At 43.3% G+C, this 22,931-nt stretch overlaps 1 protein-coding gene across 3 annotated transcripts in view; it reads right to left on the bottom strand.

Moving 5' to 3' along the window:
* Nalcn (sodium leak channel, non-selective) overlaps nt 1-22,931 on the bottom strand; it is a 276,716-nt gene that overhangs the window by 2,089 nt on the left and 251,696 nt on the right. For 2 of the 3 annotated variants that reach the window (XM_040738674.1, XM_040739071.1), the window contains exons 31-43: nt 20,602-20,695; nt 19,983-20,089; nt 19,587-19,661; nt 18,713-18,832; nt 15,436-15,504; nt 14,404-14,552; nt 13,490-13,583; nt 11,189-11,321; nt 10,408-10,523; nt 7,666-7,823; nt 5,065-5,215; nt 3,088-3,237; nt 954-1,071 (exon numbers count right to left, since the gene is read on the bottom strand). In XM_040738674.1, coding sequence (XP_040594608.1) covers nt 954-1,071; nt 3,088-3,237; nt 5,065-5,215; nt 7,666-7,823; nt 10,408-10,523; nt 11,189-11,321; nt 13,490-13,583; nt 14,404-14,552; nt 15,436-15,504; nt 18,713-18,832; nt 19,587-19,661; nt 19,983-20,089; nt 20,602-20,695 — 1,534 coding nt within the window. The remainder of the gene's footprint in view (nt 1-953; nt 1,072-3,087; nt 3,238-5,064; nt 5,216-7,665; nt 7,824-10,407; nt 10,524-11,188; nt 11,322-13,489; nt 13,584-14,403; nt 14,553-15,435; nt 15,505-18,712; nt 18,833-19,586; nt 19,662-19,982; nt 20,090-20,601; nt 20,696-22,931) is intronic. The other variant, XM_040739426.1, reaches the window with a different exon arrangement.

Genomic DNA, 22,931 nt, shown 5'->3' with positions numbered 1-22,931 from the left:
TTATTAAATCAGTAAAATGTGGGAACTATTAGAAACTGTGAGGACTGAATGACCCAGTAGCACACAGTGGTCAGCGCTACATGGAGATCCTGTTGTCACTGAGGTAAAGAAACTCATGTCGGGGTGGTGATAGGCTCAGCTACACAGCGTGTGTTGGGATGAAGTGGGACCTGAGCCTTTTCTGATAACTCCGTGGCATTTTCTGAAGACCGTATCTACCCATTCCTTCTTAAATAAGTTTTGCCCATATTTGAGATGCCTTGACTGTACCCAGGAAGCCCTTGGAAACCTCTTTCTCCTCTCTTTCTGGATCTTGGCTGTAACATCTCATTTTGTTAACAGGGGCCGTCTTCTCAGCGATGGCAGCTGAAAATGAGGGCCGATATAGTTACGTTTAGAGAAGTTACTTTGAGGAGAATGTTTCTGATAAGGGAATACATTTCATCGTTTCACTGTCTATGGTAGTCAGAGACACAGCCTGTTTGGGTCTGAAATGTCCCCAGAGGCCCTGGGTGTTGGAGGCTTGGTCCCAGCTTGTGCTATTGGGAAGTGGTAGAACTTTTAAAATACGGTACCTAGTAGGTCTTGGGTCATTGGGGTCATGCTCTGGAAGAAGATTGTGGGACACCAATCTTTTCCTCTTACTCTTTGTCCTGGTTGTGATAAGATGGTGAGCGACTTCCTCATCACACATTCCCACTATGCTACGCAGCGTCATTACAGGCCCAATAGCAACAGGCCAACTGACCATGGGCTGAGACCTCCAACAGAAAGAGCCGATCAACCTTTCTTCTTTTTAAGTGGATTTTTCTCCCGTGCAAGTTATGGTAACCGAAGGCAGACTAAATAATACGGATCGGCATATTAAATAAAATCTAAGACCCAAAATTTAAAAAGAGAGCAAACACCGCTTAAGTGCCCCCCATCGGTAGAGAAATGACTGATGTGCCTACCTGAGGGCAGACGCCACTGTCCAATCTTCCTTTGGGGTTTTCCAGTATCGGCCGCGTCCTGCCGATTCCCCCCTCTGTCTGACAGAGTAGGGCTCAAGAGTTGCTGCTGACTGCTTGTCTGCGTGTGAGAAGAGTTATTCAGTTGTGGGCCTTTCTCTCTGAAAATACGTTTAATTTGCCACAAATATTTGTGTAGCTTTCTCGGGTGTAGTATGGTAATTACCACACATTTATAACATACACTGATGAAATCAGTATAATCCCCACTTTTGGCCCCTCAAACGTCTACCATTTCGGTGTTTTTGGAACCTCGTGACTTTTCTAGTTGGTTTGAAATATACCAGAGACCTTTGAAGACTATGTGTGACAGTATTCTTCACTGGCAATTTGATGGCCCTGGGGAAGCCCACCTGCTACCTTGCTCTTTCTTAACCACTGTCATTTTCTTTCTTGAGATTTGCTTTATTTATTTATTTATTTATTTATTTGTTTGTTTGTGTGTGTGTGTGCGTGCGTGTGTGCGTGCGTGCGTGTGTGTGTGTGTGTGTGTGTGTGTGTGTATCTACAAAAATGTATGACATACATATACAGGTACCCATAGGAGCCAGGAGAGGGCATTGGATACCTTGGAGCTAGAGCTATGGGTGGTCTTGAGCTGTCAGATGTGGGTATAGAGAACCGTCCTTGGGTCATCTGGAATGGCAGCTGTCCCCTCCAGCCCCCTTATGGTCTTGGTTTTCACAAGACTTTAAACCCTTCAACACCAACCCTCCACCTCGGCTTTTGGATACCTTTTTGAGAGCTCTGAAATCATTACTTCCCCTCTACTATTGGTCCTGTCTCAGTGTCTGTCTCAACCTGATCTGGTTCCTCCTCATAAAGTACTGCCAGCCATCTCTGGGTCAGAACTGCGGCAAGGCCACTGACTCCTCCTACAGAGCCTGTGAAGGAGGCAAGTGATTCCTAGTTTCTTGTAGAGAGTCATGAAACTCACACAAAACTGTACCAGAATGTAACAGGTTCATCTGGAGCCTCTTCTGGGCCACGGGAGCCTTATGATCATTTTGTCCCTTACCCCTGACCATGCTGCTGTGTGTCATGAGCTCATCGAAACTGGAGGCACTTCACAGTGTGCTGGATGGACTCCAGGTGATTAGCATCAAATCACTGCAGCCACCTAAAGGTGTGTGGTCTCCCTGCCAGCTGCTTCTCATAGCACAGGGCTCTCTGGCTTTTGTGGCTGTTGTTTTGCTTTTGAATACGTATGTATTTGAAAATGGAGTTAGCTGTGTTTTAGTAGACAGAAGCTACTCAAATAATTTGTTTCTTAATTCTATACACCCCTCTGCTGCCCAAATAAGAAAGGATAAATCCCCCAACACACTTGATTATTGAAAGTCGAGTGCGTGTATTTTGCTAACTTAAATGAAGATTTCCACAATACGCTGAGGGGAAGAACATATTTGTGACAAAACTTCGTGTAAATCATAATTATCTAAGGCACACATTTCTATGCCCAAGTTTAGCTGTTATGACAAAAGAAGCAAGAAAACAACACTCAGGGTGTTAACTGTTTTTAGTAAATGTTTTCTGTAGTTTGGATCTTGAATGGCCCATGAGTAGATGGTTTGGTCTCCAGCCTAAGACACCAAAGGGAGGTGGTAAAACGTTTAGGAGGTAAAGCCTAGTGGAGGAAAGTTGGGTTGTTATGGGGGTAAGGAGGTTGTCCTTGAGGCATTTGGAGTCCCATCCCCTTCCTCTTCCCACACACTTTGATCATGATGTAGTACTTTACTATAGTCCTAAACAGTGGGTCAGCCACGCCTGGACTGAAATATCTCAAACTGAGAGCCAAGCAAACCTGCCCTGATTCCAAGTTGACTGTCTCAGGTATTTTGTTCAGTAACAGAACTATACGAACCATAATTTTAGCAAAAAAAAAAAAAAAAGAAAAGAAAATTCAACTGTGTACTAAGTGACAAAAATAAAAGTATCTGGATGTACACGTTCTCCTTATTTTTGGTTCTCTTGCAAACAAAAGGTCGCCTTAAAAAAATGCTGTCACTTTGAAATGTCTGTGGCTAGAATCAACTGCCACAGAATATCCTTGGGCAAAGGATACTTCATCTCCTACCTCAGGTTGCGTGTTGTGGTCCTGGCTGTTGGCATTAGTGTCCTCGCTTGGCTGGGTGGTCTCAATGCTGGGAGGGTTGAGGAACCGGCTCAGCTCTTGCTGCTGGCTCTCCCTCAGGCTGTGGATGATGCTGCATGACTGCTGCTGTTTCTGCAGGAAGATGCTGTGCTTTCAGGAGGGGGAAAGGCAGGTGCCTGGCTCCTTTACCCCACCCCCACCCATCACAGTATCTTCTTCCCTCGCTGAAGACCTATGGATTGACTGACCTCTTAGGAAATACCAAGGAAGAATCTCAAACTAGTTTTGAGGATGTTAGATTGATATACAAGCCTTACAGATTACAGGCATCTCCCACCTTTTCTGTTTGTAGAACAATTGGACCTGTTATGATCATCCATGCTAGTTTATGTCATTTAAAATCACTAATGTGTTTTATTTTATCTTCTTATTTAATTCTATCCCCCCATTTAACCAATGCCAGCCTCCTTCCTCCAACTTTCCTGAAAGTTGTAAGCACCAGAGAGTCCTTACTAGATGAGGAGGAAACTCGTATTTCTGTCTTGGTTCTGGACTTTATAGGGCAGCCTGGTAGGCCAATTCAGCAGCAGCCTCTTTTTCCCAGCCACGGCCTCCCTGGTAGGGTCTGAGCAGGACATTTACAATTCATAGAATCAGAATCAGCAGAGCTATGGTGGCCTTGCTGTGACTGGGTTGCAGTGGGCAGCTGGCCTTGCTCTAGAAGGTTGGGCTGAAGTGTTTATTTTCTTAGAAGATTTTATTTTCCTCTAACAGAAATGCATGTTTCTGTAGTGGGTATTGTTCTGAAGGGCAAGATCAAACCAATCTTACATAACATTAATTGCACTGTAAAAAGTGTTTACTGATTGTTTTACCTTTCTTCTCTACATGTGAAGTGTAAGTCAAAAGCATTCATACATATTAATCGCCCAATAGAAGGACTCATTAGAAGCACAGTGTATGCTAATGAATTATATAGTCACTAATATGTGAGAGTCTCATACAAACTTACAGTTCAGGAGGTAGCAGGCACATCATTAAAATTCCGAGAGAGATGGTCTTCAGAGACCAAGCAACACGATAAACCATATGTTGGAACTTTTTGCAGCAATTTAAAAGTAGTTTTGCAGATTCCATCTCAGGAGATATTTTTGGGATTTTGTACAGTTGGGTTTAATAAATGGATATCATAAATATTTTAATACCCATAAATTGCCTTTTAAACCTTCATGTTATACAAATTTGATTCAGTTGAGATGTGTGGTGGAGCCTGCTGAGGGGAAGGAGGCTGAAGCTGGAATGGAGTTAAGGCTGTAGTAGCATCTGACACCCTGAGTGAATGAAGATGATGCATTTTTAGGGGCATCAGGCCAGTTGCTGAAGGGTTGTTCTGTTGAGGACATGTTTTTCTTTTGCCCCTCTTGCTCTGTGTGTGTGTGTGTGTGCTGAAGGGTTGTTCTATTGAGGACATTTTTTTTCCTTTTGCCCCTCTTGCTCTGTGTGTGTGTGTGTGTGTGTGTGTGTGTGTGTGTGTGTGTGTGTGTGTGATGGTGTTAACTGTCAACTGGACAGAATCCAGAATCACTTGAGAGATGGCCCGCTGGGCATGTTTGTGGGTGATTATCTTGATTACTGGTGTGGGAAGACCTATCCTAACTGTGAGTGGGACCGTGCTATGAGCAGGGGGTCCCAGACTATATAAAATGTGGGTAGTGGGCTGAACACCGGCATATATCTGCTCCCTCCCTTTCCTGATCGTGGATGTGATGGGATTACACGACATGTGCCATGTGGTTAAACTCCTACCATCTTGACTTCCCCTGTATAATGGACAGTGCCCTTGAACCGTGAGCCAGGATAAGCCTTCCTCCATTTAAGCTGCTTTTGTCAGAGTTACTCAATCACAGCAACAGGAAAGGAAAAGCCACCAGCCAGCCCCGGTGCTCGTGGGTCACTCACAGCCCTGATGCGTTTCAGGCACTTCTTCAGCCACATGCGAATGGTCTGCTTAGCCACCTCCTCCTCTATTGTATACTCCAGCTGCTCCCTCGCAAGCAGCTCCTCCAACTGCAGGCTCTTCCTGATGTCCACAGAGCGGTAGGAGAGCATGCTAGAAGAGACAGGAACAGCAGCGCCGCTGGTCAGATCCCTCTGGTGTTTAGGACCTCGGGTGTTCAAAATGCAGAGAATGCATCATACCAGACAATCAGTGTAGCAACGGATGCCACTTGCAGCTGGATGAGGGGCTGGTTATGCCACTCACCTCTGTGTCTCCCTTCTCTTGTGCGAATGTTGAGGATGGTCTTGGCACCTACCTTACTGAATAATCTGGCAAGCTAGTATCTATGAGATACTTCAAACAGTGAAGGTTATCTAAGTGCCTATACTGCAGACGACCCCGGTTAGGCAGCATCGACAGCTCTAGCCATCAAGCACATACTCTAGAATGCTCCTTACAGAAGGAAGATTATTCATTCCACTGTTTCCTCATGGTTAGCTCTAATTAGTGACGGTTAACATCCTTGCCTGTGAGTTGTACATGACCCCACTCCACTTCCCTCTCTATTTCATTTATATTCTCTATTAATTTCAGAAGATGCAGAGCTGAAGTCAAACAAGCACTCTCATTTAGTCCCTGGCTCAACAGGTCCAGACAGTGGTAAATAAAACTAACATTTGTGTGTGTGTGTGTGTGTGTGTGTGTGTGTGTGTGTGTGTCCAGAAGAGCAGTCAGATAGTTCCTAGGAGGGACTGACCAAAGGGGAACGCACACCTATCTGGTAGTACTATACACTTTAGTATAACTTCAGCACCCTGGACTCTCATACAACCTCTATTGTGAGCTTGAGGCCACCACCAGAGCTCAAGTCGTTGCATAGTAACTTCAGGAGTACCGGGCCGTTGGTTTTCTCTTATTCGCTAAATGTTCTCCCATTGGGGAGGAAAATCATGCATTGTTTCATAAAAAGCTTCTAAGTCCTCCAGACTCATCAGAAATTTTATTATTAGTTAACTTCTGTGGAACATGGAGGGCTAACATTGCCACCATTGGCTTTGCCTAGGACCCTTGTAATCAGATGCACCACCATGTTCTGAAGAGGCCAAATACTAAGTATTAATAACAACAGTAGTTCTGGGTGCTTCACGGCCAACCTAAAAACGCCTGTGCCACTGCAAGAAGAGATCAACATTCTGAGGGGAATGGCATTCCTTCTCATACATGATCCTGCCCCATCTTTTTCTATGCTTCTTAGCTTATCCATGGACGAAATGATACCAAGAGGCAAAACTGTAATTTTAGGGAACTTTCCCCCAAGCTCTTTCATTGCTGGTCTGACCTTTTTTTTCTCCTTATAGGCACAAGTAGAGTTTTATTTACACGAATGAACCCTCCCCAAATTTGTGACAATACCCAACAGTTAACCTGCCAGGTACATGCAACATGAGCAAAATAGCTACAGTCAGTCAAATGTTCTAGCCAGTTTTTGTGTCACAGATGCCTCTGACAGGGAAGTTTGTGAAAGGTGTCTTACAATGATGTTTCATATGAAGACAATCAGTTGTATTGAAATAGATCTTTTAATTAGTTTCTTTGATATGAGGCATAAGGTCAATAAATAACACTCAGTTGAGGTCAAATGGCACTGTAACTCAAAAGGACTTGTGCAACATAAATGATACTTTAAGATTTATGTCAAGAGCTTCAGGTCGTGACCTTATGTGTAATGCTCACTGCAGACCTAGTTAAGATGTGGCCAAACTATAGTATCTGGGGATTTAATCCAAGATAACTGGTATCCTTACAAAAGGAATCACACACACACACACACACACACTCAGAATGGCCTTTGAAGATGAAGGCAGATATCACAGTGTAGATCACACTGCTAGCTAAACGTTACAAGAAGCCACTCAAAGATCTAGGAGAGGGTTGGAACAGATTCTTCCTCACAGTCTCACAAAGAACCAACACTGCCCCTGACTTCCGGTTTCTTTCTTCTATGAGCAATAAACTTCTGTTGTTGGATCTTGGGCACAGTGACTCCCGCAAGATAACACAGAGAGACTCCTAAGAGAGACTAAAAGGTAGAGCTGAGTTTGAGCCTTTCTGCTCATAAAACATGCAGAAAATGTAATGTTTTAAGCAGCAGGGGTAAATTGTGAAGGAGCAGGTGGGGCAGATTCTTACCAGACTCACTTGAATAAGAAGATAAGGATTTCAGCTCCATATTTGTCATGGAACCAAATGACCCTGAGTCACTTAACTCTTACAGGAGCATACCCTCATCCCCAAACAAAGAGACAGAACCACTCCCTCCAGGTCTTCTCTTTCCTTCTGGGATGGCGGACCACTGCTTCTTATCCTTTACATGTGAGGTAGTGATCAGAGATGATCATGATGAGGCAGTAAGAAAGACTACTTTGCCTTCACCATGACATTATGGCAACCCAGGCTTTAAACATCGTTGGCAACTGAATCTGTGGGCCTGTGTGCCACAGCTTTCATTTCTGGCCTCAGGAAAATCTCTGTGACATTGGGTTGTAAAACCAGCCGCATACCTCAAGACATCATGGAAGGTGACATCACCACCATTGTGTAGTCTCTCCATCTCATAGCACATGTGCTTAAACAGGAGCTTGTCTTTGTCAAGGTCCACTTCCAGCCTCCCACGTAGCAGCCGTAGCAGGAACTTCACTCGGAAGGTGGGGATCACACCCTGAGTAAGACAGCCCAAGGGCCAGCAAAGTGAGTCATCAGGAGGATCCTAGGGGCTCACTGGGAAGGGATATCTTTTTCACATGGAAACCCAGACAGCAAAGTAAGTCTATGAGCCAAGACTGGTAGCTCAGGCTTATAATCCAAATACCAAGGAGGCTGAGGCATGGGGGATCACCAGCATCAGTAGCACCAGACTGGAAGAAAGTCATTAGTCTCTCTGAAAGCTGGGCAGTTGATGTGTGAGAAGCATATGATGTGAAGTACTGAGCCATAGCCTACTGTTCCTCTGCTCCATTGGGGTTTTCACAGTATTGACTTCAGCCAGTGAGGGTAAGCAAACCCATGCAGTTTTCTCTGGAGACAGCCCTTAGTCCTTATGCTTGGCACTCAACCTACCTCTGCACATGCATCCTTGGTGAATATCTTCCTAAGAGTAGGCAGTATACATGTACACAACCCTCCTCACTTAATATGGGCCTTAGGGACTTCTTAACATTTGTTATTTTGCTCCCACTGAAAGGCTTCATTGCAGGTCTTCTCAATGATTTAGAACAACTTTCAGATACGACAATGAAGCTTCAGCTTCAATTTCCTTGCGGGGTAAATCTGGACACTGAGACGCTAAAAGCTATCGCCCTATTCCTTGTAACACAGCCTAATAATGCACCAACTCTGACTATATCTTTGAATGAACCTGGTGACCTAGAGCTTCTTGGAAGTCATTAGGATGTCAGTGTGAATGGGTGTGTGGTCTTTCCTGCACGTGTCAGGTGAGATCAAGTTTGGGTGGGCAACAGCTACAGAGACAAATACAGACCTAGATGACACAAAAGAACCAGACCAGGCATCCCTGTTCTCTACAAGTTCACACACAATGGAGACCAGTTGGGGGCCATGGAGTACTAGCACAGGCGGAAAGTAATGCAGGGTGAAGAGATCCCACCTTGTCCTACAGACCCTTACTTATGCTAGTCCTTGCCTTTGTACTCTCAAATCTTCCTGAGCTATGTGTGGGTCTTCCCAGGGTGGATATTTCCATGGTTGAACTTTCCTTATTTATTGACGTGAGCTCAACCATCACCTCTTCACCCACACTATTCATGACCTTCATAGCTAAAGGATCCACTCCAAGCCCATCTGCCTTCTTCAACACACTCATAACTTCTGGAACTAACATGAGTTGACTATCTCCAACTGAAATGTTAGGGTCAGAAGTGTTTCAAATTTTGGGTTTTATGGACTTTTGAATATTTGCATCTACAGAATGAAGGATACCGGGGATAAGATCCAAGTCTAAGCATAAAATCCATTCATATACTTTTTTAAAAAAAATTTTTACTCATTTCAAAACAAGCTGTGTATCTCAGGTCGACCTGAAACTTAAGGTTGTCAAACTCCTGATCCTCCTGCTTCTGCCTCCCATGTACTATGACTGCAGGTGGAGGTGTCATTCATTTATGTTTCACATATGCCTTATACACATATCCTGGAAGTAATTTTACACAATATTGTTAGTGTGCTTGGGCTTTGACTGTGAGTTGTCACATGAACTCAGGTGTGGGTTCTTCCATTTGTGGTGTTGTGTTGGTACTAAAAAGAATTCAAAGTCTAAAGCATTTTTTTTTGGATTAGGGATACTAACCTGTGCCATAAGTACCATTTCACCTTGGTGAGTTACCACTCCTTTAGGACATAAGATCAGTGGGCACAGGAACCTTGCCATTTGGGAACTGCTTTACCTCAGTGCCTATACCTGTGCTAGGTTTTGGTAAGGTAAAGTTGAAAATGAGGTAGAGGAAGAAGAAGAGAAGAACGTGTAGGATGCTGAGGAGGAGATAGGGGAAGGAAGGAGAAAGAAGGGGAAGGAAAGGGAAGGAAAGATGGTAAGTGAGAACAAGGAAGTTGTCTCTGGGTTGGCTAATTCTTAGAAATACTGGCTAAGATACTTACATACTAAGATCAACACAGCCAGGCCTCCATGCAACTAATTAATTTTTGCTCGTGCTGGGTATTGAAGTCAGGGCTTTTTGCATGTTCAGCAAGCACTTGACCCCTGAGCTACACCCTCAGACATCACTTGTCACTCATGTGTGCTTCATCTAGATGGCTGCTGAAGGTGATGGTAAGTCTGTAGCAGGCGTTCCCTCTGGGAGCTGCAAGTTCCTCTCTGTTGCTCAAGCCCAGGGCAGATGCCCTTTATCTCTCTCCCTTTGCTGACCTTCTCAAAAGTGTGAAGACCCAGCTGCTCGTGGTTGGAAGAAACATGAGAAGAGGCCATTCTGCTCCCTGTCCTTTCATTCTCATCTGACTCAATAGCATGTTTCTGCAATTTAGTCCACATCAGCCTGAAGACTCTTGAAATAGGTCACTTATTCTTTTTTGAGACAGAACAGGAAACAATGGCCAACTCCCCCTCCTCTATGTTGAGGAAGAACTTGAACACCCGACCCTCCTGCTTCCAGTTACCAAGTGCTGGGGATACAATCATGAGCCACCACACTTAGTTTTGTGCGGTGCTAGGGACCAAAACCAGGGTCCTATGTGTGCTTGGTAAGTGAGTGAGCCACGCCCACAGTTCCTACCTCTCTTTTATCATCCACCATGTTCCATATGATCTGAAAATGGCGAAGGTCGTTGTAACTTAAAAGCTGGTCCTCTTCAGTGGAGTAAAACAAGGAGAAATTCTCCACAATTATGGCTAGGGAGAAAAAGAAATTCAGATGTTAACAAGTATGCTAATATGTCACTTTTTAGGAAAAGTAAAACATCTATTATAAGTAATAGATGTTATCACTCATATTGTAAAGCCAATTTTTTTCCAAAGTGATTTCAGTACAGTTTCCAAGCTGGCATATCTCTCAGTTGGACTAAGCTATTTATTTGGCACTTGCCTTTCCAAAACAGGAGGGTCATCAGCTCAAAAGCACTCTGTGTAGACATTCATGCCAGCTGGCTCCTACTCTTACTTGAGTGTTCCAGGGCATTTTAAGGGGGTCATATTGGGGTCTGGGTGGCCCAACAGCTGGGTGGACAAAATATATTTTTTAAAACAAAAATATTACATTTCAAGGCTATAAAAGTAGTCCTCCCTGATTTGTGTTCGGCCCAATCCATGGGAAGAGCACTTCAGGAATTAATAAGCATAATAAACAGGACAACTCTCGAAATTGCAATCAACTGCCATTTCCATGCCTTTCAAAGCTCTTTTTAGCTCCTGGGTTGAGAGGCAACAATTTATAATTAATGCCATGAAACACCCACCCCCCAAGCAATCCAGGATAATTACTCGAAAATTGTACATAATTATCTAAGTACCTGAGTTTGAAGAGATGAGAAAAAAAAACTGCCATGAACATCTCTTACCTACAAGCAGATTCAGCATGATGTAGGCGATGATGACATAGAAGGAGCAGAAGTACATAAGTGCCCCTGCGTAATTGCCACAGTCTGTTGCCCAGTATGTAAATTCATCCGGAGTACAAAACGGAGGTTGAACCTGTGAGGCAGTGGGGGGGGGGAGGCACAGAGACACGGAGGGGAGGGTAAAGGAATGGAAGGGCACACAGATTTCTTCTGACTGCAGTGATCATATTCTTGATAGTATGGGATATGGTTAATTTAAAGCCATCATGCAAGAGTCACACACATCAGACACCCCCCCCACACACACACGCACCATTTGCAGCAGAACTGCACAAGAGTGTTTCATCTGTGCTATGCTTTTGGTCTTGTAGATGCCCCCCCCCATTCAGCGCCATTGATAGAAGCAAAGAGCAAATGAACAGGTCTCCCATGGGAGATACCCTTCCCATCCTTACCAGTAGTCCCTTAGGGTCAAACTTTAGGAAGTCAAATGATGAAGAGGAACTTAATTTTTTTTCCTTACTTAAGCAATGGATTAATCTGTACATAGGTGGAATACCCATACCAAAATTACGTTCCAGTTGTGTAGAGACTAATCTCCCATCCTGAGGCACCGAAATGAGATGTTACAGAAACGTATGAGGTTGAATAATGAAAAGCCATGCATTCTGTGGGACCCACAAACCCTTCTGTGATACTGTCCTGTTTTCTCTTAACCAGAATGACTGACTCTTTCTTCTGTATCCCTACATACTCTTTTAGGGACTCCCATGTAGGATTTATTGAATTCTGTCTTGTGTTGTACCTGATTTGATAAATTTATATTCCCATTTTTATGTTTAAAATTCCCTACGCCCACCCTACTCTGTTGTATCTTTGTGCCATGTGTTAGGAACAGACTAATAACAAAGACACACCCCTGCTCTCTGAATGCTGACCACATTTAACATCACAGTTGCCAGCACAAGGGTCATTAGCTCCGTGTGGTAATTTAAATTTAATTTATATTAATTAACAATAAGCAAAAATAAATGGAATGTAAAAACAGTTCTTCAGATGCAACTAGTCACACTTCAGTAGCTCAATACTGAGCCACACGTGGCTAGCAGTTCCCTTGATGAATGTAGGGCATCACTGGTGTCTATGAGGTGAGAGGGAAGTGAGCTTCACGACTCTCTAGAACTGTTACGCATGTCCAAACAAGATATATTACGGTGCCGTCAGAATATATAAGCCACAGTTTTAAATGCGGGCAAAAATGCATGAAGAAGCAAGTGTTAATACCATGGCCAGAGGATGATACAGACTGATTGGATAGAAAGCCAGCTACCAAAGGGAGTAATGGCTCAGACATGACACATGCCTTGGGGAACCCTTGGACCAGCAGATGGCCTATGGCCCAGGACAAACCAGGTACTTGGTGAGTGTCTCACAAATGTGTTAAACAAATGTCTTGTTTTTGATCTCTAAGCATGAAGGATAGGAAGGAAAGAACTGTAGATGCAAGTTTCTCTCCTGCCTGGTCCTGTAGCCATTCAGTCCCAAATAAAGACACAGAGGTGCATATCAATTATAAACTATTGGGCCTACTGCTCAGGCTTATTACTAACAAACTCTTACAACTTAAATTAACCCATAATTCTTGTTTGTGTTTAGCCACATGGCTTGGTACCCTTTCTCTGTAAGACATTCTCAGCTTGCTTCCTCTCTGTCTGTCTGGCAACGTTGTCTCTGCCTTTCTTCTTCCCAGAATTCTCCTAGACTGGTAGCCCTGCCTATACTTCCTGCCTGGCTACTTGGTCTAGGCAGTGAGGTGAAGCAATTCCCAAATGGCAAGGTTCCTGTGCCCACAGACCTTATGACCTAGATGAGAGGCAACCCATCATGGTGAAATGCTACTTACGGCACAGGTTAGCATCCCTAATCCAGAATGATGCTTCAGACTTTGAATTCTCTTTAGTACCAACACAACACCACAAGGTGGAAGAACTCACACCTGAGCTCATGTGACAACTCACAGTCAAAGTCCAGGCACACTAATGAACCAGTGTGAGTGACACATCTTTACAGTGTACAAGAGAGTTATCCCACAACAAAGAACAATGCTCATTGTTAAATACTATTACAAAAACATATATTTATATTCATATCTTGCAATGTTAAAAGTTCAACTTATGGACTAGATAGCCAGATTATTTGCTTTTTTTTTTTAAACACAAGGCCTTTATGCTAACAAGTGCACCACTGTCATGTGCATGTGAGTTTATGTTGAGGCACTGAAAGTGATGAGGGGGTATTTACCATACAGTCATGCATAATCTTGTTCCAGTCTTCCCCTGTGACGATTCGGAACAATACAGTAATAGCTTTGCCAGCTGACGAAAAATTGGCATGCCTAATTTAAGAAAAGAAAACAGAATGGAGATTGCATAAGCTGTCATTGCTATGAAGCAATACGGGTGGTCACTACCAAAACAGGTGGCTTTTGCAAGCTTGGTTGCCAGGTTCCTATTACCAAAGCTTAAAGGCTCTTGCTGGCAGTATGGTTGCCTGACAAGCCAGCTCTCACAGGGTCACCAACTTACTGGCTTTCATCTTGAATGACTGGGTGAGCTTTGGCTACTAAGAAGTGATCCTTCCCTTTGCTTGGTCATGAGAGAAGACTCATACATTACCAAATAAATCACCTGCCCGCAAGGCGTTTGCATGCGTTTTGTTGTATTAGAACCTTTAAGATAACAACAGCAGATGCTCCCTTATGTGGAAGATGAGCTTTTTGGAAATGCTTTTCTCATAGCAGAGTGATTTTGTCTACACTTTGCTGAAAAAGAAAGTTGTCTCAAAACTGTTTCATTCCCAACAAAGTAATATAGCATTGCAGAGAAATACATGGAAAGATAAAACTTCTGAAGCTAGGAGTGGTTATCCCCAACAATGGGCAGAATTATAAAACCTTATTTATTTATTTATTTATTTATTTTTGGCTTTGCTTTTGCATTTTCTAAGGATTCCAAAATAAGCATGCCCGTCTTTGTCAACTGGGAAAATGTCTTTTAAAATACGTGTGCTCTATTTTATTTTCCAACAGATTACTCCCCGCTTTGCAAAGCCCCCTAAGTCTTTAAGAGTCAAAAAAAAAACTTAGTTCGCGTTCATGATTTTATTATGGGACAGTTTGCTCAGTGAACGAATGGGAAGGGCAAACACACGCTGACCTGTTGATGTTCTCTCCGTATTTCACGGTACCAAACAGAACAACCCCAGCAAAGGCGTAGCACAGCAGCAGGAGGAACATCCCTACGATGATAAAGAAGCTCTTGTACATGCTGACAACCACCGTCAGCAGGAGCATCTTTAGTGTCACCTGTGGGTGAGGAAGGGAGCAGTGTCAGGGCAGATGGAGAGAGGAGGAGAAAGATAGGGAGAGACAGTTCACTGTGGAGAGGAACTGGCTGGTGAATAATCTAAAAGCAGGCTGGTTGCGTAGCAGATTCCCAAGTAAATTGTTTGAAAGTAGTTCCCGGTTAGATATCAAATCTAAATATTATTCAAAAACCATATGGCATTGATAAATCTTGCTCACACTTCTAACAGTTCAGACACTGCAGAGACATTAATTGAATTAGCAACACAGGCATCTTAGCCTTCTGCTTCCTCTTCCTCTTCCTTGACGACCCAGACCTCTGTAAGGTCAACACATTTTTGATCTACAGCAAGTAAATTTATTTGTCCCCCCCACAGTCATCTTAAAACTCTAAATGTAATAATGGTTTAGTGTTAAATAACCACCAATTATTAAGTCTACCAATTACATGGATATATGGAATCCATATGTGAAATAATGCTAGTGACAAAAAGAAAAGAAACACTATCCCTTTAAAAAGGAGAACACAGGCAGTGTGTGGTATGCATAAACGCTGACATGGAATCTAGAATAATAGAAATTTTATCATCAATTATGAATTTTTCCCAATAAAGTTAATTTAATTAAACACAAATTCAGGTATATTAGGAATGACATTGATTTTGGCTTCATTTATGACTGAGTTTACTCAGCAGATATGATAAACAAAAATAACAGTAAGAAGCATAGTCTAAGATAGTTAAGCTACTTATTCAATGTATTAACCTTAGCTTAGGATGTTTAGTACTTTGTTGACTGTAACAACCAGGTTGGCTGAGGTCAGTTGGCGTCAGTGATTCAATGCTTATGTGACCTTTGAAAAGATTCTTCACGATAGACTTACATGCTTTCCACAGATGGAGAAAAATCTAAAGACAATCACACAGGCTCCCATCATGTAGGTGTATGCATTCTGAAATTTGAACAGAATACAGGTTTTTACAATTTGCACAAAAGATCTTATGGTTCCATTTTTCATTTTGTCTTCTGTGAAACCTACTGAATAATTAGCTTAACAAAACGTGAAAATTCCTATAAGAAATTTATCTAAAATAAAGGTGCTGGAAAGGTCACTGCAAAAACTCATGAATAAGTATTAGATTTAAAATCAAATCTCCGACAGAACTTTGGATTTTATTTCACTCAACTGAATTCTGTGTTTTGAAATTCATTTCACATAAGGCAGTGGCCAGTCCTTTTGTGGACAGGGTGAGAAAAACACAGAGTAACCATGCTATGGAATGTTTTCCATAACAGAGAGAGGGAGCAGAGTGAGATGGGAAATAAAGGCATCTTGGCAAAGAGTAGTCAGATGTTGTAAACAAGTGCTTGAAGGGGTTGGGAATGTAGTTCAGTTGGTAGAAGTCTTGTCAAATGTGTAAGGCCCTGGGTTCAACAAACCCAGGGTAGTGGTGATGTCTATAAGCCCAGCACTTAGGAAGTAGAGGCAGAAAGATCAGATTTGTAAGGTCATCCTTTTGATGACACAGTGACTTCAAGGCCAGCCTGGACTATGTGGGACCTTACTACAACCACAGCAATACTCCAAGGCAGTTTTTTCTGAGATCACTCCCCCATTCACAAATTGATCCATTTTTAGAAAAGCACTCCATCTCCCAGCTCAGGAGGATGGCATCAGCTTGCTCTTCAACCGCATACTGAGAGCAAGAGACCTCTCTGTGCCTTAGGATTCACAAGGCTTCTCCTGAGAAACAAAGATGCCACTGGCCACAGCTTAACAATGGTGACATTCAGCTGATGCCAAAGCCTGAGCATTCTCCAGATTCTGCCTAGCCAAGTGACAACAGTCCCAGATGGGTCCCTGGGAAGGGGGTCCACTGAGCTCCTTGGTGAGGCAAAAGGACAGGAATGTGGGCACATAGCGTTGTTGGATGGAATGCAAGGACTGTGCCTCCCTTCCCAGCAGTCCCATGCAAGAAACACTGGCAAAGAACGGTTTAGACTTCCCTCTGTGTGGGGTATCTGAGATTAGGAAGCCTACTGTATTCTTCCACGTAGAATGAGTAGCATTTAGTCAAGTTTCTCTAGGTAATGTAAACACAATAAGAACATGTTTTCTGCCTCTTCCCTCCACACCAGTTCAGGATTTATTGTAGACACCTTAAGTCCCTACATTCTAGAAGTCATGGCAAACACAGCCCCTGGGATAATGACTGGGTGATTTTCACATGGACCCCAAAGTCCTAAAAAGACTTATGTTTCCATTTCTCCAGATCCCCTACTGTATTATGTGCCCTGGTTCCATCTACTTCATCCACAGGACCTCACCTTTGTCCAGTCCCTGTCCCCTTTCACCCTAGCCAATGGCATCTGAAATGCTCTGTAGATAGAGTCCAGTTCCTCTGGGGAATACCTTCCAGGACCTCTTTGATGAAGCCATTTCCCACTCCTCGCTGTTGTCATGGGAACATGGGATCTCCTTCATCCTTCCCAGAATATCCATAGTTCTCACGAGTTTGTGAGCACACGGTGAAGGTCTCCGGCTTTCCAGGCTATGAAGTTTATGCTGCCAGCAAAAGTCTTTGTTTTGTTCATTTCCACTTCCTTCTTAATCCTCCTACAGTGCTTGTCTCATTATCAGATCCAAAGTTGTTTATTATTTGAGAGGTTGAGTGCAGGGGTTTAGGAACCCAAAGAGCTTCTACTGCTGAAGGCAACCGCTGGTGTAAGAAGGCCACTCAGCATGCTTATGAATATGTCAGATCCGAACTAGAGCAAGCCCTGTCTGATACGCAAGTGGGCTCTATGAGTTCTGGGTACTTCCTGTCAAGTCCTCTAATATTAATGAGGATGGGAGAATGTGGAACACTGATAACACCAATCACTGGGTCTGTAGAAGACTAATGAAAAGATGATACTTATAACTTATGCCTTATAGGCTGCTGTCATACTTAGAGCAATGGTTCTCAACCTGTGGGTCATGACCCCTTTGCCAAGCCTCTGTCTTTAAAAAATAATTACATTATGATTCAGAGCAGTAGCAAATTCACAATCATGAAGTAGCAATGAGAATAATATTACAGTTGGCAGTCACAGCAGCATGAGAAACTATATTAGAGAGTTGCAGTGTTAGGAAGGTTGAGAACCACAGGCAGAGAGAATACAGTGTGAGCCAGCACCACATCAGGTACCACGGTTTATATCCACTAGGCAACACCACTGTAGACTAGCCAAGTTTTCCCATGATTGTAGATTAGAGGCTGAACCTAAGACATGGAGATTGATAGGTTCAGAGAATCAGTGTGAGATGTTTGGGAGAGAAGAGGGTCTTGAGTACACAAGGATTACATTATAAATCTTGCTTGTGGTGGGGTAGGATGGATGCTGCTCTATCTCAGGAAGTGCAAGGCCTGAGTCTTCGAATTCTACTCTGCTATGTGAATTTAGATACACAGCAGTTTCTACTTCAGTGTCTCCTTTGGTACATGAAGAGTTAAATGAGACTGTCTTTAAGAGCCTTCTAGATCAGCACACTATCGGCCTTTGAAGATGCAGGATTTGCCTGTGTGAGAAGTGTAGATGTGTTCACATACACACATATATGTGTATGCATTTGCAATTTCTAAGCATGCCCCAGGGCTTTCATGATTGAGGCTGGGGTTTAGGAATCTGATATTGCACTCAGGAGCAGCCAATGTGGAATAAAGAGACTGGAAACAGGCCTGTGTTGTAATTTAAGAAAAGCAGTGTGTGAGAGAAAGATGCTATGCAACAGGGTTCAATAGAGGGGTTTCTTATTAGGAAAAGGGACCATAAAAAGGAGAAAGCAGAGGGAGAGACTGGCCTCCAGGGATTGGAGCAGCAGGAGAAAAGAAAGAGGGGCAGAGAGAGAGAGAGAGAGAGAGAGAGAGAGAGAGAGAGAGAGAGAGGGAGAGAGAGAGGGAGGGAGAGAGGGGAGAGAGAGAGGAGGATGGGAGGTGGGCAGGGCCCTTTTAAAAAGGAACATAGTGAATATGCACAGGTGTTCTTCTTAGTGGCTGCAGCTGAAGACGTATCCTGTCAGAACCCCAAGGACAGGCCAGTGCAGATGCCTGAATACTAACAGCTGAACTAAGGAAAACTGAGCTATCTGCTAAAATAAAGTTTAATGTTGTGCCTACCAGCAGAGCAAAGTGAAGCACCACCCATACGACACCAAGAGATGTCACCAAGAGGTCATATCTGTTTCTTCTGCTTTGCCAGAACCCAGCTGGTGACATCGCTATGATCTTCATTGTAACCTAGAGAAAGCAAGAAAGAAGGACACAGGGCAAGTGCTTAGGCATGTTTAAATCATTTAGCTGAGTTGTGATATATATACATGTATATGTATATGTATATACATATATATATATATATATATATATTTCAGGAAGTCAATAAAGGAGTTAATCATAAGGATACATTTTTTTAAAGCCAAGCAGGCTGCATATCTCTATTCTCCACACTCCTTCCCCTGTATTTATGGCTGAGTCCTCATTGCAAGCTATTTTTCTACCTTGGGTGAAAAACTGTATCTTGGGAAACATCAGCCAGTTTACAGAAAAACAAAACAAAACAAAACAAAACGACAATTCACTTGAATTTCTAAGGAGATTGAATGGCAGATAGACGTGACACGGGGGAAAAAGCTTTAGACAATCTTGGCTGCATGACTGGCATGTTTGCATCTGCTCTGCGATCTGAATCCCTGAGTAACAGCGGCTTGTGTCCTGTGCTCCAAACATGCAAACCCATTTACTAGGCGGGTCAACACTCAGACACAACAGTTGTCAGGGATGTTTCAGCAGTTAGAAAAAAAATCTGAGAGATAAAACGAAGTCCTTGTTGAAGTTAAGCAGAACAGCCAGGAAGGAGCTGCATATGAAATCCACCCCCTTGAAGCTTCAAAAACAGGAGGACACAGAGCCAGAAGTAGGTGGCATCAAAGGGAGGGCACTGTTTTTCTTTCAGCGTTCTTAGCGTCCCTCAGTCCGGCAGATTCCATTACCGTACCTCTAAGACAAAGATGAAGGTGAAGACGACTGACATTGTTGCCAAAGGGACGGTCACGGGATCCTCGACGTCCCACTGCAACCAGAGCACAAGACACTGTAGCATGCACCAGACGGACTTTTCCCTCTCTGCTACTCATCCTAGCATGCGCACACACACATGCGCGCGCGCACACAGACACACACAGACACACAGACACACACAGACACACAGACACACACAGACACACACAGACACACACAGACACACACAGACACACACACACACACACACACACACCCCGATCTTTACTTCTACTAAAGGTCAGAGGCTTCCAACGGCAATGCCCAATTACGATGCTCCTGGATACACCAGAGATGTGAAATCCACTCTGAAAGTATCAGGGTAAAGCAATACCTTGACAGAGAGCAACACAGACTGGGCCAGAACCAGCAATGCGATTGTCCTCTTAAAAAACGGATGCTGGGTTATGTCATACATCTTAGCTCTAAAGCCATCGTTATCTGAAAGAGAAAGGTATAGGTGATGGCCCTTTAGACGCGGGCCAGATTTACTCTCTTGTCTCTCGCATTCTTTAATGTTCATCTTCAAACCCATTACAGTCTTCCCCTCTGGTTCTTTCTATTGTGAAGTGCTTTGCAGGAATGGCTGGCACTCCACATTAAAATGACAGTACAAGCACCATCTCTATTGGAAGGAGAACTGCGTCATTCAGTTTCTGGCAGCTTAGTACAATTCCCTCCTATTTCTAAAAGGCAAACACAAATGTATTTTATTTAATAATTCAGTTTTTTTTCTTCCATGAAGGCTTTTGGGAGAGGGCTGAAGCACAGTCTTTAGGAGGCTGATTTTAATAACCTTACGGAGAGATCAGCTGTTTGGAGCCTGTTTCTGTATTAACTTATTCACAACCCCCTAGTGGCCTCACGATTATTATTTTAATTTCAGTCTGAGGCTCTTAGGAAATCAGGAACACCAGTGCCCAACATGAATAAAGTCAAAACTTCTTTGATACCAGGCCGAGGTGGTAGATGAAGAGGCTGTGCGATCTTCAGTCTGCTCTTGAGATCTTCCCATCTTCTCTGATCTACCGTCAGCAAAGCTGTCCCCTTGGAAACAAAGGAAACAGTGGAGGGGAAGGAAAGGACCAATGTGGAGACCTGACAGAAAGACAGTCTGCAAGAACTGTAGTAGTTGGAGACAAATGGTCAGAGCCAGCAACCAGCATTGAGAGTGATTCCCAACAGGGATGGGTGCATGCCCGGGACATTCAGCAGCCTCCAGTATGTGTCAGCGAAGACCTGAAACATTTGGGCTTGAGAAAAGTTGCAAGAATATTTTCTACATAATTACATTCTCCAGAAAGGATAGTGACAAACTGCAGCTAGTTTAGTTTTATAGTAGCCAATCACAGCTTGTCTGCAGTGCGGCCGTTGGATGAGAGCATGCTGGATGAGGGCGTTTGTCCTTTACACACTTTTTAGACACTCTAATATGTGCAATTGCAAGGCTACTTTTAGGACATAAGAAGTCATAGAATTTTCCTCCTTCAGAAATGAATGTTATGATTATTTGCTAGATGGAAATCATATATTCTGTGTTATAGAGTACTTGATAAAATGCACATAAATTATATTGCATTGTATTATTCTGCATTGGATTTTATTATGCTACATTATGGAGGCATAAGTATAATAATAAGAGACTAGGGTTGTGTGTGGGGGGGATGTCATTCCATTTCTTCATTTCTTTCTGTAGAGATAATGGCTGTCCTTCCAGAGAATACCCTCCTAACTTGGTTTTCAGAAATGTGTGCTTTCTGACTATAGAAGTACATAAGAACAAATTTGTTTAGAATTTTTAAATTGGTATGAATTGCATCCAATCTGTATTTATTTATGATTTTTGCCTTTAAAACAAGTCTTATTGTTACATTTATTATGTATTCATGTGTGTGTGTGTGCTCATGTAAGCACATACAAGAACATGCCACAGCACAAATTTAACAGCCAGAAACATTGTCAGAGTCTGTTCTGTTTTTCCACCTTATAGATTCCGGGGAATGCCTTCACTAGGGCTATCTCACCTGCCCAATTTTCTTTTTTAAGGTTTATTTTTATTGTGTGTTTTGCACATATGTTGTAGTTGTGTAAATCATGCCCACGAGGTTCAGAAGGCTTGAATCCCCTGAAACTGGATTTACAGGCACGTGCGCGTGCACACACACACACACACACACACACACACACACACACACACACACACACGCCTTTTATCTCCAACCAAGAAATCAAGTTTGCGACATCTGGTTAAGTGGCTGCTAACTTCTGCCTCCCTCTTGGCATCTGTTTGGACTAACACACCATGTTCCCAAACAAGCTGTCACTTCCTGACTCTTCTAGGACATAACTATGGGGATGGAGGCAAACAATCCTCAGTAATTCGCAGCTGTTTCAAGACTGACAGTTAATTATACAGTCTCATCCCGTTATTGTGCATTGTATGCTGGGTCACTTATGCGACTGACTTGTGTGCTGCCCTGGAGACCAGTGCTCTTGCACCCAGGGGCCTGCAAAGGGACCTGTGCACCATCCTGGACCAGAAGTGCCTCATCTCTCTAGTAGTGGGCTGATTAGCTTCTTCCTGCATTCTGGAATTCCCAGTGTCTGCTCCACCACAGGTCTCAAAGGTTCCTAAAAAGACACATCTTTCTCTTTCTGCCTGATATTAAACTGAACACACTGAAGGGTAAGAGTTTCTCCTGTATGAACGTGTCGGGAAGTAAAATAGAGAGGCTGGGTGACACTATTGCTACTGCTCTAAGAGTCCATGATTCTGAGGGTTGGAGTAGCATTGGGGTCCAGAGAGGGGTGGGATTTTTAAGTTGTAGTCTTTGAAAGGCTGGCTGGAATGAAACGCTCATTAGGCACACATCAAAGGTGGCAATCGACTGAGTCAGTCGGACCACACACGTTGAGCCTGGGGATGGTGAATGATATAGCCTCATATGTAAGCTACACAAACCAAAGAGCTCTGGCATGAATGCATGGAAATCAGTCATCACTGTGCACAAGTGAACAGCAGGTGCTTCACAGGCAAATGGAGCTTTGCAGTTTAGCGGTTTTTATACTCTTGCATTCGAAGAATCATAGACCCTGCAGTTGCAGGAAGAGAGTCTAAATCTGGGAACGGGGTGTATATTCCTCATAGAAGGGGCTTTCCCATCCACACATTGCAGCATTTGGAGAGGTGGCAGAAGCCTTTTCTGTGCAGTGGGTGCTCAAAACTTGCAGGCATTTCAGTGTGATTCCTGCAGACAGAACCTCCTCCAAGAGAAAGATCAAC

This window comes from Mesocricetus auratus, unplaced genomic scaffold (assembly GCF_017639785.1).
Source record: "Mesocricetus auratus isolate SY011 unplaced genomic scaffold, BCM_Maur_2.0 Super-Scaffold_2245, whole genome shotgun sequence".
NCBI lineage: Eukaryota > Metazoa > Chordata > Mammalia > Rodentia > Cricetidae > Mesocricetus > Mesocricetus auratus.
Note: the sequence above shows the minus strand (reverse complement) of the source record. Positions and strands in the feature narration are given on the sequence as shown.